Raw genomic sequence first — 14,700 nt, 5'->3', positions numbered from 1 at the left:
GAAGAAATGTAATGCCATTCGTTTAAACTAACTAAAAATAATCATAAAATCAACATAAAAAGCATTAAGTATGTGTACTTATAGTTATTACTAGAGATTCTTTCTTTAAGAAACTTATTTTTTTTTTCCTCCTGCAAAACTATAATGAGGCTGATGAACAAACTTATCAGACAACCTCTGATATAAGACAATTGTCTTATATCAGAGGCTATAAGACAATTCCAGTCTTATAGCCTCTGCTATTTTGGCATGAAATACAAGTAATTCTAATCCTAACATATTGGGATGTTTAATTAGTATGAATTAATTGTATTTTGCACTTTTTTTTTAAATTAAGTTTCCTAGAAAATGTATCACCATTACATGTTTGCATATACACTCAATGGATAAAACATTAAAAATAGGGATGATGGGAAATTGACACTGGCATCCCCTGTGCAGAGTGAAATGTACTCAAACCGAATGCAGATGGTAAATAGGCAGGCTTTGGGACTTCCCAACAGTGTATTGCAATCAATGAACATGGATAAATATGGCAATCTTATCCACTTTGATCATGGACATATTATCGGTGCAAGACAGATGAGTCATTCTATTGCCCAAATGGTAAAAACCCTAGGGTTGTCAAGGGACTAACTACTGCAAGTATACCATCAACTGATGTACCAGCATCTAGCAAGCAGGTAGTGGCCAACCACACACCATTGATAATCTGGATTGACATGGATTGTCCAGGCTCATACAGACCAACTGCAGTGGCACAAATCACATCCAGTTTCAATGTCAGAGGTCTCAGCAGCATCAGCGAATGAATGGTACAGCATACCCTGCATACTGTAGGCACTGATGCCCACAGTATGTGTACTACTGTTGACAGCTCGCCGCAGAGTGGACCAGAGTTTCAGCAGGACAGTGCTCTGCCCCACCGGACCGCAACCACCCAGGCATGGCTCGAGGAACACTCGAGTGAGTTTGGGACCATCCAGTGGTCCCAAGGTCCCCAGATTTATATCCACTCAAATCTCTCTCTCTCTCTCTCTCTCTCTGGGATGCTGTAGAACAAGACATTAGATCCATGTATCCAGGACTGACGTCTAAGGCATTTGTGGACAGTGCTGCAACAGACGTGGAATTACTTTCAGCATCTAATGGAGTCAATGCCTCAAAGAGTACAAGCTATTTTTTGTGCTAGAGGAAGACCAACATTAAGTATTTATTAGGTAGGTATCTCTAATGTTTTGTCCATTGAGTGTCTGTAGTCTATCATATAAACATATTGCATGTTTTCTGAAGCATTTCGAGAGTCATAAAGGGACCACAGATTATGGTGTAAATAAATTCAGTGTTCCAAATATTATTTTTGTCTTTTATGAAGTATGTTTATTTAGTTTAAAAATGTAACATATAAATATATTATTTACATTGTAGTGTGACTTGCATACTTTAAATTGTTTTTATTATTTATTTGATACAATAAGCATACATTTTGCTTGTGGTAGATGGTCATGGAAGCTTTTATAGCACTAAGCAGTTTACCATTTTGTGATTGTTCCTATTCAACTGCATACTTTGTAAATGCTGGAATCTTAGAGAGAGAGAGAGAGAGAGAGAGAGAGAGAAATTTCCTTATATTAATTGAAATATATCACACATAGTCTAGTCATCAGTGACATTTCATGGTTGCATTCTTGAAACTTTAAGTTTTCAGATTTTTAAGTTTCATCTGCTGCTATGATCATCTCTCACCATAGCAAACACCACTATAAAACACCATTGGCAAATCCCATCCCAAAATCTCATAGCATTAATTCTAAAGGAAATAGTAGACAATCTATACATTGTATATGATGATTCTAGGAGCTGGCTATAAATGAGTGTTGATTGTATACATAATTATAAGTCATTCAAATTTAGAAAAATTAAATATGCATATTATACAAAGAGGATTAGGCTGATTCTGCTGATTAGTGGAATTATCACTCACTGAATTAATTCAGTCTTATTGGAACTTTGGATAAAAGTAACATTCACAAACATTCCCCCCTTCCCTTCCTCTCTCTTAATATAGTTCTTAATATTATTGATATGTTAACATTACTTGTATTTTGTGTGTTGATTTGGGTAGAAATAATGTTTATCATCGAGTCAAAGAATTAGCAAGGTTACTAATGAGATTTATTTTTAGAACAGTGATGGTACAGGAGGATTCATTTTACGAAAGGGGGGATTAGGTTCCCAGCCCGCTGTTCATAAAGCGAATCATTCATAAATTGAAATGAAATTATAATATATTTTAAATGGAATTGGTTCCTTTAGTATGAAAACTGACCTCTACAAGGTAATAATTTTGCAATTTTTATAAAGAATTATGGTTATTTTGTATCTGTGTTAAAGCTTCTGTAAGTGTCTCTTTGGTGAGGGCTGAGTAGCATCATTTCATGCACTCTCTCATCCTCCTCGCTGTCCTATTTAGTAAGTTGTGCTGACAGATCTTTCGTATCTTTTTTCGAAAGTGGCTCTATGACTTTCTATCAACTCACTGATCATCACTATGCATTCCAATGCCAACATTATTGGCCATTCTAGGCATGTCATCAGCACTTTCAAAACAGGCTACGTCGTGTTAAAATTCTTTGTATTTAGTGGGAGGTGTAGTCATTGGTCATTTTATGTGGGTGAGTTCTGTGTTGATTGCATTGTTATCTGAGCAAATTAATTTTGCTCAAATAACGTTTAGGACTATAAAATAATTTTGCTCAGATTTAGGACTATGAAAACTAAGGTTTTTATAGTCCTAAATTGTTGGGGGAGGGGATGTGACTGTTGATGGATGTATCTACCTCTGTGGGGGGGGTTCTGTAACCTGTGAAGGTCAGGGATCCATTTAGTTGTCTTGTGACAAGGATGTCTAGGAAGGGCAGACTGTTGTTACTTTCTATTTCTGTCATGAATTGGATCCTTGGATGTTGGCTGTTCAAATGGGAAAGGAAAGTGTGTAAGGTGTCCTGGCCATTTGATCAAATTTGCAAACATATCCACATAGCATAGCCAAATAGTGGGTTTAAGGTGGGAGGAATTTAGGGCATTATTTTCAAATGTCTCCATGAAAGAAGTAGCTGTGTGGAGAAGAAGAGAGCCCAAGGCTGATTTGTTTGTAGAATTTTCCTTGCCAAACAAAACAGCCAGAGTTCATAGTGAACTGAAAAGGGGCTGAGATATCGGGAGGAAATTCTGCTTGGATAAGTGCCAAAGTGTCTCTAAGTGGGACATTTGTGAATACGGAGGAGACATTGAAACTAACCAATAAGTCAATGTTGCAGAGTGTGAGATCTTGTGTACTGGACTTAAAATGTGATGAGGTATTGCCAATAGTACAGGAAAGCACTTTGTGCTTTCTTGTGACTGCTTATAAACCACACAAAAAGTTAGCAGCCCTTATCCGTTCCCCCAAAGACCAACTACAACCTCTGGAGTTTACCAGGTACCCTGCAGCTGCAACCTTTCCTATTATAGACAAACAGGTAGGACAGCCAACATCTGTATATCAGAGCACCAAGATTCCACCACTACAGCTGCACAAGATCCGTTAGGAAAAAAGCCACCTTACTCCACCAAAGGGAATTCAAGTTAGAGAGAATTTTCCTCAAATCAGCTGCAGCTCTCACCAACTATCTTAACCCAAACAAATATGGTTATATCACACTCCTCCTCATCTGCAGACAGTCAGCCAAATGACCAAGAACACCTAACTAAAGCCAATAGGTGGCGTAATTGTAGGACTTTAGATGTGCCTGCATGCACGTGTCTAATACAAGTGTATTAATCCATGATGATGATGCTGATTTGACTTCTGCAAAATATAGGATAAGTAAATAATTTTATTTATTAACAACTACATTGTCAATTTTCTTAAACAATATACAATGCTGGAGAATCAACATATAAGCAGTGGTGAACTATGAAAATTTTAACAAAGGGCTCGCATTGTTCGGAGGGGGGGGGAGCCTAACTTAACCCTAATAATACTTATATTGCAACTTTGTAGAGCTTCTGACAGATATGATAATTCCTGTGGGATATCAATCATTAATGCTAGATCTTTTAAAAATTCCAAATTGAGAAGTCGGTTTAAAATGTCCTTATATTTATCGTTCGATGCAAAATGCTTGCATAAAGCTGGGTAATTTCTCCACAAAGCAAGAGCCGTTCATAGTTCGTAAATTGCAAGTTGCCCAAACACATGGTCAAGCTTTAAAATTTCGATACCAAGGGCTTTTGCAATCATATTTAATTCTCATTGATTTTTTGGTGATTGATGATAAAAAGCATATAATTTATCCATAAATATTTCAAAATGATTTATTTCTTTAATGTTTTTTTATCGAATCATCTAATGCAAAGTGTAAACGATGAGCGCAGTGCCAAATCACAACTGTGGAAAATTTTTGTGGAAGTTTCATTGCAACACCTGATTTGTTTCCTAACATTACACTAGTTACATCAGAACAAAATGCAATGAAATGATTTTTATATAGTTATCAGAAATTCCAATTGAATTTAAAGTAGCAGTTATAGTAGCATGTGTACATTCCATGGTGGTATTTTCTAGTTCTACAAGATTATTAAGCAAGAAGAACAAGGGGTTCGCAAATTTGAGAAAAATTTAACAAAGGGCTCGCACGAGCCCCTTATAGCTCACCACTGCATATAAACCTAAACACAAGAATTTTAATATTTGAGCTAACTAATGAAAAGGAAAATTACTGTTTTATAAATTATATTAACTGTGAAAACAGAAATGTTTGTTATATAAAATTTTGTGTGTGAACCATTATTTTATTGGGGAAATAGTTAATTTGTTTGAACCCTTCCAGAATCCAGATATTTCTGCTTCAAAATATTGTACTTTTAACATACTTCATAACTTAAATTTAAAATATCAGGACTAAATTTAAGTATCAGATATAAATCTGTACCAGATGTATATCTTATATTTTATTTTAATTGCTGTTGCTCTAGACTAGTGGTCTCCAAACTTTTTTGATCGCGTACCCCCAATTGATTTAGAGAATTTCTTTGGCGGAAATTTTTTTTAACCATTTATCCATTTTGTGAGGGTTAATTTGTAAAATTTAAATATAATTCATTTCTATTGATAATATCAAACACTTTTAAAAACGTAAGGAATTTTGATAATATTACTTCACTATGTCTAGTGTAAACGTAAAAGTAAGCACACAAAGGCGTTGGAATTGCACAGAAACAATATATACTAAAAAATCATTAAACTTACTACTAATAGTCAAATAATTAATAGAACTGTGGTGTCATCTGTAGATAGCAGGATAACTAAGCAATTTTCCTTCTCTAGTTGGGCTTGTCAACACTAGGATGCTCTACAAACAATGCCAGTGATAAGAAGTAAGAGATTTACTCCCTAGTTTTAAAAACGTGACAGCTTTTCCACGGACGATTATGTGTGCAAAGTTGCCCAATGTGCACTACTTCCAAATTTAAGTTTACAGTATCTTTATAACGTCTTTGTCTATATTAGATATATGTTTAATTGATGAAAGAAAGTAATATTCTTTATCTTTAATTAATTACTTAATTTTTTCCTATCAATATAAAACTTTTTTTGACGTACCCCCACGTATCAACTCGCGTACCCCCTAGGGCAGACGTACCACACTTTGGAGACCACTGCCCTAGGCATTTCTAGAACACTTACAATCATGTCTTTCATCAAAGTCTGCTCAGTAAATTGTTGTCCTTTAGTTTCCTTTCACCTTTTGCAATTGGATAACCAGTTTCCTCTGTAGGTATATTCACTGCATGTTGTGGTGGATGGCTTCTTCCCTTCAAAGTTCTCCACCAATGCAAGAGGACTTCACCACTATTCTCTTGCCTACTCTCTACTCTCAGTTTTGCTATCACAGAGATATATTAGTATATTCATTCATCTGTATCCAGTAGCTGCACAAATGCTGAAATTTCTATTTTTTGTTTTTGTTATTTGATGAAACTCATCATCATCATCATCAAATTCCTGCCATGTACCCTCAAGGGGTGTACAGGATATGACAGTACTACATGAAAAAATTACATCATTACTAACTTCCTATCTACAATTTTCCTCCAAATCAGTCTGTTACTTGTCAAGACTCCAACATTATCAGATCTTATATTTCTATCGTCTAAGGCACTTTGTACTGTATCAATCCACCTATATCTTGGTCTTCCTCTGGGTCGTTTTCCTGCCAACCTGGCAGAGAACACTTGTTTTGCTAATCTTTCCTCTCCCATTCTATTTAAATGACCATACCACCTGAAATTAGCTCTGCTAACGTATTCCTGGATGCTGACAATGTCAAGTTCTTTCCTAATATCCTCATTTTTAATATGATATTGCCATTGATGCCATCTATTCACGCCTCGAATCTTTCTCAGGACTCTCGTATCTGCGGTCTCTAGTCTTTGGTCAAGTGTTTTACTTCTGACCCAGCTCTCAGATCCATAAGTTAAAACTGGTTTGAACACTGTCTTGTATACAGCTAATTTAGTGTTCCGACTAATTTCTCTCCTAATCCATATGAATTTATTCAATTGACTTCCCACCATACCAGCTTTGCTGATTCTGTTGTCTATTTCTATATTTTATTTCCCATCTTCAGTAAAAATCGTGCCTAAGTAGCTGAAATGTTTTACTTGTTCCACAGGTTCTCCATTCACAACACAGTTGACATTTTCAATGATTCTGTCTATTTTCATTGTCTTTGTCTTTTTATTGTTGACCTTCATACCATATCTATTACAATAGCTATTCAATTTAGTCAGAGAATCTTGCTGACTTGTAGCGGATTTATTTAGAAGTATAACATCATCCGTATAAAGCAAAGAGCTGACATTAACATCTCCAATTTTGATATCAGCTTTAATACCACTTTCCTTCATAATGTGATCTATATAGATAATGAATAACAGAGGGGATAATGTACATCCTTGTCCCACACCAGATTTAACATTAAACCATCTTCCTGTACTTCCTTCAATTCTAACTGCTGACTTACAACTCAAATAAAGACTAAGTATTGCTTGATATAATGCCCCATTGACACCATATAACTGCAGCGTATTGAATAGCTTCTCTCTTGGCACCATGTCATATGCCTTTTCCAAATCGACAAAACTTAAATACAGATCTTTGTTATATTCCCAGGCTTTCTCAACTATTTGTCGTAAAGTGAAGATGTGATCCTGACAGCCTCTATTTGGCCTGAATCCAGCTTGTTCTTCACCAAGCTTTTCTTCCACAATTCTTCTCAACCATTTCTCAAGTATACTTGCATAGATCTTGCCAGGAACACTCAGTAGGGAAATACCTCTGTAATTCTCACATTCAGTTTTATTTCCCCTTTTTATATATGGGTACTATGAGAGTTCTACTCCAATCATCGGGAATTCGTCCCTCTGTCCAGGCTTTCTGAACTATGTAGTGCAGCCACTGTAAGACTTTTATACCACCATACTTCAGCATTTCTGGTCGAATATCATCTACTTCTGCTGCCTTTCCACATTTCAAGCCTTTGATGGCTTTTTCTACTTCAAGTATGGATATGTATTCCTGACTGCATGCCTGGTCAGTGTTTTTTATCACTATGCTGTCATCACTGCTTGTTTCATTTAGCAGTTTTTCAAAGTAATTACTCCATACTTCAAGGATATCTTTTTCTCCTGTTTTCATGTCACCTTTATCATCTCTAACTCCTTTTACAGCACTCTTTCCTCCATTCCTAAGTTTCTTCAACAACCTCCAGAATATTTTGCCACCTTCTTGATATTTATTTTCTATATTCTTGCCAAAGTCCTCCCATGACTTTTGTTTAGCTAGTTTTACACACTGTTTAGCTTTCTTACATTTGTCTCTGTATTCTGTAAGAGTAAAAGCTGACTTATTTGCCAGGAACTTTTGATATGCTTTCTTCTTTTCCTTTGCTGCCTCTTTAACTTCCTGTGTCCCCCAGGGAGTTCTGATTTTTTTATCCTTGCAGACAACCTCACCACATGCCTCTCTGTCTGAATCAATCAATGTTTTCTTCAGAGTTTGCCACTGAATCTTCAAGGTTTGGTTGCTGTTCTCAAACTCTTTCATTTTTTCTTCAATAATCTTTGTGTATTTTAGTCTACAGTTCACATCTGAGAGCTGCTCAACTTTTATTCGCTTTAAAACTTTCTTACATGTTATTCTTTTCAGTATGAAATTCAATTTTATCCTGCTCAAGACTAAATAGTGATCACTTCCAATTTCAAATCCTCTGTACACTCTGGTGTCCTGCACCAGGGAGAAAACATCACTATCAACAATAACATAGTCAATGAGACTTTTCTTATTCCTAGCCTCTTCTCTCCATGTGAATTTGTGCACATTTTTATGTTGGAACATGGTGTTAGTAATAACCAGTCCATGTCCTGAGCAGAAATCCAACAGATATTTGCCATTATTATTATCTTTGCTCTTTTCACCAAATTTTCCCAAAATATTTTTGTATGTCTCACAATTACTCTAAATACTCAGCTATTTAGATCCCCAACAAGGACCAACTTTTCCTTTTTCATTGTGTCAGTTGCTTTTCTAAAGCCTCAAAAAAATTCCTCCACTTCTACCTTAGTAGAACCTTCTGTGGGACCATAGGCACAAATAAGTCTCATTGTCCAGTTCCCTATTCTCATATTTGCCCACATTACTCTACTTGAGACTGACTGCCATTCAAGAAGATTAGCCTCGTATTTTGTGTTGAATACTATGGCTACTCCTTCTTTTTCTTGATTGTCATTGCCTGAATATAACATTTTGTATTTATTGCTCAGAAAGATCTCACCAGTTTTGGTGTTTTTTTGTTTCAGTCACCCCTATTATGTCGATCTGGTACTTATCTAATTCCTCAGCTAGCTCCATTTCTTTGCCATTCAGGCTTCTTACGTGGATAGTACCGATCTTTAACTCTGGTGATGTTGAGTTGGGGTTTGTTTTCAGATTTCTTCAAGTAGCTGACTTTTCGCTGTTCGCCCTGGTTCCCTTGCGAAAACAACGGGGGCCTTGTTTAACCGGGCGATGCCCCAGCCAGCATGAAATTTTGTCATGTTGTACCATCATTTTTTATTTTGGTTTAACCAATAAGAATACAATTTGGTCGGCTAAATCCCAAATTACCAGCCCATCCTCGTTCGTTCAGTATCAAAGTAGATACCCAACAGGATGCACCACGAGAAGGTGAGGATTGGACATTAGGTCAGAAGCCCTGGTCGGTTCTCCGCATTCCTTTAAAGTTTTTATAGTTATATAGCTTTGATCCTTAAGCACCCCATCCATGAAACTCCTCATCCCATATTATTCCTAATACAATTAGAATTAAATCTCCTAAAATGAATGTAATTATTCTTTTACTTCTGTTTAATGGTCTGTTAAACCCAAGTAATTAGCTGTGTAGATATCAATGCTGTAATAATTATGGGAGTTAATCCTGTTTGCACATTCTTTTAGTCTCTCAATTGTATGTGCTCTTGGGTTAGTCTGTTCTGTTTTGTAAGGTAAAAATCCCAAGTTTTCAGGAGGAAACAGTCAATTTCAACAACGCCCTTTGTTTGGAAAGACCAGGTTCGAATCCCATCTAGGAGACGAAGAACCTCTTTATCAGGGTTTTTCAGCTGAAGGTAAATTATCTGGTCTCATAAAGAGGTGGCAGGGTTTTTCATCCCGCAAAGCAGGTAAATCAGCCATTAAAACAAACACAATTACCTGGTTGGCCCGAGTGGTTAGCATATCCTCTCTCCAGCCAAGAGGCTGCAGGTTCGAATCCCACCTAGGGCATGGATGTTTGTGATTGTCCTAGTTACCATATATACTGTTGTGACCTGTGTCCTAGTACAGTATGACTTTTGATGTCTTTGCACCATAACAATTAAACAAAAAAAAAAATGCAATTAACATACATAATACACTGGCCTCATAACCTGAGTTGCTTCTGCTTTAAATCTAAATAAACCAAACCAGGAGGTAAACTTGGCCAACTCACCTAATAAAGCCCTTTTTTTTTATTATATGCAGAATTGGAACTTGAGGTCTTTCTAACCAGAGTACATTGTTGTTGAATGAGCTATAGAGGGTCTTCTTTTTGCATCAGAATACTAGCTAATTATTAAAATTATCAGTTAGCATCAAATTCATGTGGTATGTCATTACTTGGTCATAACTAGATAATTTTTCTATAAGTTTTTTTATTTTAAAAGGTGACCTAGCTGGTCTCTGACAGAGCTTGCAGTGCTCTTTCAGAGAACAGCCTGGAAATATAGGTTTTTTTTCATCCTGCAAAACATACGAACCAGCTAGAGAGCACATGTAATTAACAGACATAATGGCCTCGTAGCCTTAAATACAGTTGATTTCAACTGTATTACTTACTGGATGGGAGGAGGATGGAAATATCTGGAAACCATGAGTCTCCAGGTTTTCTCTATTTCAGACTTTATATTCTCATTGTAATTTATATTTTCCTGTATAAATTATCTAAATACTAAATATTGCTGCTTCTTTGTAGGATAGAGCTGAGGAATTGAGAGAAATGGCAATTAAAATGCGACAGAGGTAAATTATTTTTATTCCTGCTTATTACATATTATGATCAGTAATATTGTTTAAAGTAATACAATAGTGGTTTATATTGTGAAACTCTTTAACCAGAATTATCTACCTTCTTCTTAGGTTTAATTGTATTAATTAAAACACATCAGTTAAACAAAAATAAACTACAAAATCATCTAATGTCTAAAAGAAAGCTTTTCAGTTAATATATTAATTTCAATAACATTGGGGAGAGTTTGGCAGGAGACATACAGCTGTTTGCTGATGGTGCAAAGATATCAGGAATGTATCTGACATGTGGCACTTGCCAAATGATTTTAATAAGCTGGAATTGTGGGGATGTGAAAATGGCTGTCAGTTCATTGTTGATAAATGTAAAAGTTATGCACTTCAGTTTGATGAGATATCCGATGGCATGTTATATTGATGGTATTATGGTAGAAAACACTGATCAGGCTAGGAATCATGGAGTTTTAGTTGATGGAAAGTTAAAGCAAGAGATGTATAGCAGAGATTGCCAATGCAACTGAGAGAATAATTCAAACAAACATTGAATTATCCTCTAGGCCTTGTAAAAAAAAAAAAAAAAAAAAGTAATTTTACTTTACAAGGCCTCAGCTGGACTGTTGTGCACAGATTGTTCTCCTGGTTTCTGAGATGATGTAGATACAGTGGAGTGGGTACAAAGGGAAGTATTAAAGATGATATTGGGCCTATGAAATGTAAATTATGAGGACAGACTGAGAATTGCAGACTGCAGACACTAGCAAACAGAAAGGGGGAGGGTGATAGAGACTTACAAACTTCTGAAATAGTTATATAGGATACAGTAGATAGAAATTTTTCATTGGAAGGTGGGGAAAGGACAAGAACATCCATGGAAGTTGAGAATGAATGTGTTCAAGAAAGGGATGGGAGCTAGATTTTTTCCTCATGGAGTTGTGCATGATTGGAATGGCTTGCCTTCAAAGGTGGTGAGTGAATTCAAGAAAAAGAGTATAACAGCTGTGTGAGTTATATGTGGTCTCTCTCAATAAGTCCCTAACTCCCTGAAGATATCTGGTAATAATAATATGGAATATTAAGCTTTATTTGCATATGAAGTATTATAAACATGATGTAATTTTTAGTCTAATTCCAGAAATAAAACATACATCTTACAGTGAAGTATTCATTAATTATCTTACAAAGCAACCAAAAATGAATCTGCAATCACCTCAAACATTTATCAAGCAACTCATTTTGCACAAAACATCCCAGCCTTTTTATATGCACATGTTTTTCTTAACCCAAGCTAAATGGAAGCTGCAACAGTAACTAACTCTTGGTTACTCTCAGTTCAATAGTTGGTGGTCTAGCCAAATCAGCTGGAAGTGCACGTTGGGCTTGCATTGTTGGAAATAATAATGTAATGATTTTAAGTGACAAAAAACAAATTCAAACAGCAGAAATGAAATTTCACAGAAAAACAGCTGGATATACCAAGTGGGACCATAAACAAATGAAGAAATTTTACAGTCTCTGAATATAAAACCAATTAATTACTACATAAGACAGTATAAACAAAAATGGAGAGAACGTTTAAATCGAATGGACAACAGCACACTACCAAAAATATTGTACAGATATAAAATAGGTGGAAAAAGAAGAATCAAAAGACCAAGAAAGAGATGGCATGAGATCGGAACAGGCTGCCTGACCTAAAATCCATGTTAAGAAGAAGAAGGTTTTAAGTGATTGGCCGACAAATTCTTTTTCATTTTTATGGGCAAAGGAATATTATGTTCAATGTAAGTGTGAGATGCACCAATTATTATATTTAAAAAATAATAAATAAAACCGTAGGGGCTTCGTTATCAAATTTGTTGTTGTTGTACCTAAAACTGTGTGGACTGCAAATGCTAAAATATCGTATAATGAATGTTGCTGCTCTCAAATCATTTCAGTATATAACTTGTTATTGACAATTAAATACTTTTTTATTAATATTATTAGCCACTCTAGGCAGAAAATTTTAAATATTTTCTTTGACATAAATAATATGTTAGGAAGGAGAATTTATAGGAAAAGATATATCAGACCTGCTTGGTTACTGACTAGTTGAAAATACATTAATTCCTATAGATAGTAATGAAGAGTTATGCACTATTTTTCTGGAGAGGTGAGTGGAGCAACAATGTATAGAATATCATATCTTTGTATGGCAGTTATAGTTGTTTGTCCCTTATTGATAGATAACTTTTGTAAGATAATGTTCTGAGGCATTATGTGATCTAAGTAAGTTGTTTCACTACCAAATCCAAGTATATCTTATATAGTCTGATACATAAAAAAATCATTATTAGAAGACAATTTCATAGATGAAATAGCATTCTGTCATTTATTTCATAGTGTATGTACTGTCCGACCACAGAAGCGAGAGCCGTCGCTGGCAGATTGCCAAGAAGAGTCAGTTCATGTTGAAGAGGAGAAAGGAATAAGGTGATTACGAATTTGTCACCAGCATGTGAAATCACATGCTTTATACGTAAAATTTTCCAATGTTGTACAAGCAAAATAGTTACCACTTTAAAAACTAGAATTTTCATAAAAGAAAAGCTAATTTTCCGACGTGTAATAATAAACACTCATTCCATGAAGCGCATTGATTACCCTATTATCGGAATGGATTCGCCTTCTTCTGCCATGTGTAGAAGTCGAGGGGGTCTCGCATCTGTGGTTGCACAGTAATTCATCTCCATACACTGAAACTTGCAGTAGCACTTTATATTATAACATTTCTTAAAATGTTCTCTTCTGATTTTAGTCATAAACCATCCAGAATATTTTTGAAGGTGGACATTTTGGAATTTAGTTATTCTTCACTACCTGGTCATTTCTGTGATGCCAGGTGGTGAAGAATTACAGATTTGATTTCTTGACTTAAAACAGCCTTTTTTAGCCAATTCCAGAGTGAGTTAATCTTTGCTACAGATAAGCAGAGTTGTCTCTCCTTTCCCCTTCTTATCATGGAAGAAGCTTGTGTTTTCTTCCCAGAACTCTGGAAAACCAACCATAGAACACATGAGTGCAAACAAATAAATACTTATTAGAATTAGGAACATTGCTTTCCATTTGACATGGCACAGAAATTCACTGAACTGCTGTGATGATGAAAGGTGGAGACGAGCTGCCAATGTTTTTCCATGTGAAGATGTGGAAGTTCTGCCTACTTCCTTTGGAAATTGTAAAGATTAACATCTTTACATTCTCCAAGTTAAAGGATTTATTTCATTTAAAATCAATTTGTAATTAAACATTTTTTTATATAAAGTTTCTGGAATTGAATTGCAATACAAGTAAACTAATGTTCTTCACTTTAGGAAAAGATAGTGTCTCTGGATCAACCTTTGGTGAGGAATTCAGTCAGTTATGATTGCTTAGTTTTCAAAACTAATGGTTCAAAAGCTTTAGTCACTTCTCACTTCCCTTGATGGACCTTATTTAGACTTAGACCCTCTGCATACCTATGAGTAATGCAGAGAACTGACTGGAGTTTTTCACCCATTGTCTTCCTGTGGTGCACATTCAAGTAGGTATCCATCCAGATATTGAATAAATTAAGATGAGTAATTTGTAACTTGCCCAGTCGATCATAAAAGACCATTAGCAAGTTTAAATCATACATTGAAAGGTCAAAGTGCAGAATGCAGAAGTTGTGCCCATTGGGCTCAACTCCACCCATCTATTTTTCCATCTCTAACATCATTCCTTCTCTTCAAATTCCTGCATAGATGACTAAGGTAAAGTAATGAGAACTCAGCTTGCTTCCTAATCTTTTGTCAGAAAAACATAACTTGCATACCAAGTTATGCAAGGGGGGGTACTCTGATAGTACCCCCCTAATTTTCTATCCCATTCTTGGCCAAGTGTATTGCATACTCCCTATACAACCAACAGGCTGGGTTGGAACCTTCCCCACACAGGCATGGATATTTTTGAATATCTTTATGAAATTCACCACCCAATGTGAGACCACTACCCTGCTTATTTGGGAGCCTGTTGTGGCTTTAAAGAGTTGT

The 14,700-nt window shown here is 35.7% G+C and overlaps 1 protein-coding gene across 2 annotated transcripts in view; it reads left to right on the top strand.

The window, feature by feature from the left end:
• LOC150102225 (uncharacterized) overlaps window positions 1-14,700 on the top strand; it is a 274,606-nt gene that overhangs the window by 209,202 nt on the left and 50,704 nt on the right. The window contains exons 18-19 of one of the 2 annotated variants that reach the window (XM_090399743.1): window positions 10,596-10,642; window positions 13,031-13,120. In XM_090399743.1, the coding sequence (XP_090255869.1) occupies window positions 10,596-10,642; window positions 13,031-13,120 (137 nt within the window). The remainder of the gene's footprint in view (window positions 1-10,595; window positions 10,643-13,030; window positions 13,121-14,700) is intronic. The other variant, XM_090399744.1, reaches the window with a different exon arrangement.

Source organism: Typopeltis vanoorti, chromosome 10 (genome assembly GCF_054136105.1).
Source record: "Typopeltis vanoorti isolate ZY-2024b chromosome 10, IOZ_Tvanoo_1.0, whole genome shotgun sequence".
NCBI classification, from domain to species: domain Eukaryota; kingdom Metazoa; phylum Arthropoda; class Arachnida; order Uropygi; family Thelyphonidae; genus Typopeltis; species Typopeltis vanoorti.
This window is presented reverse-complemented; position numbering and strand designations above follow the sequence as displayed.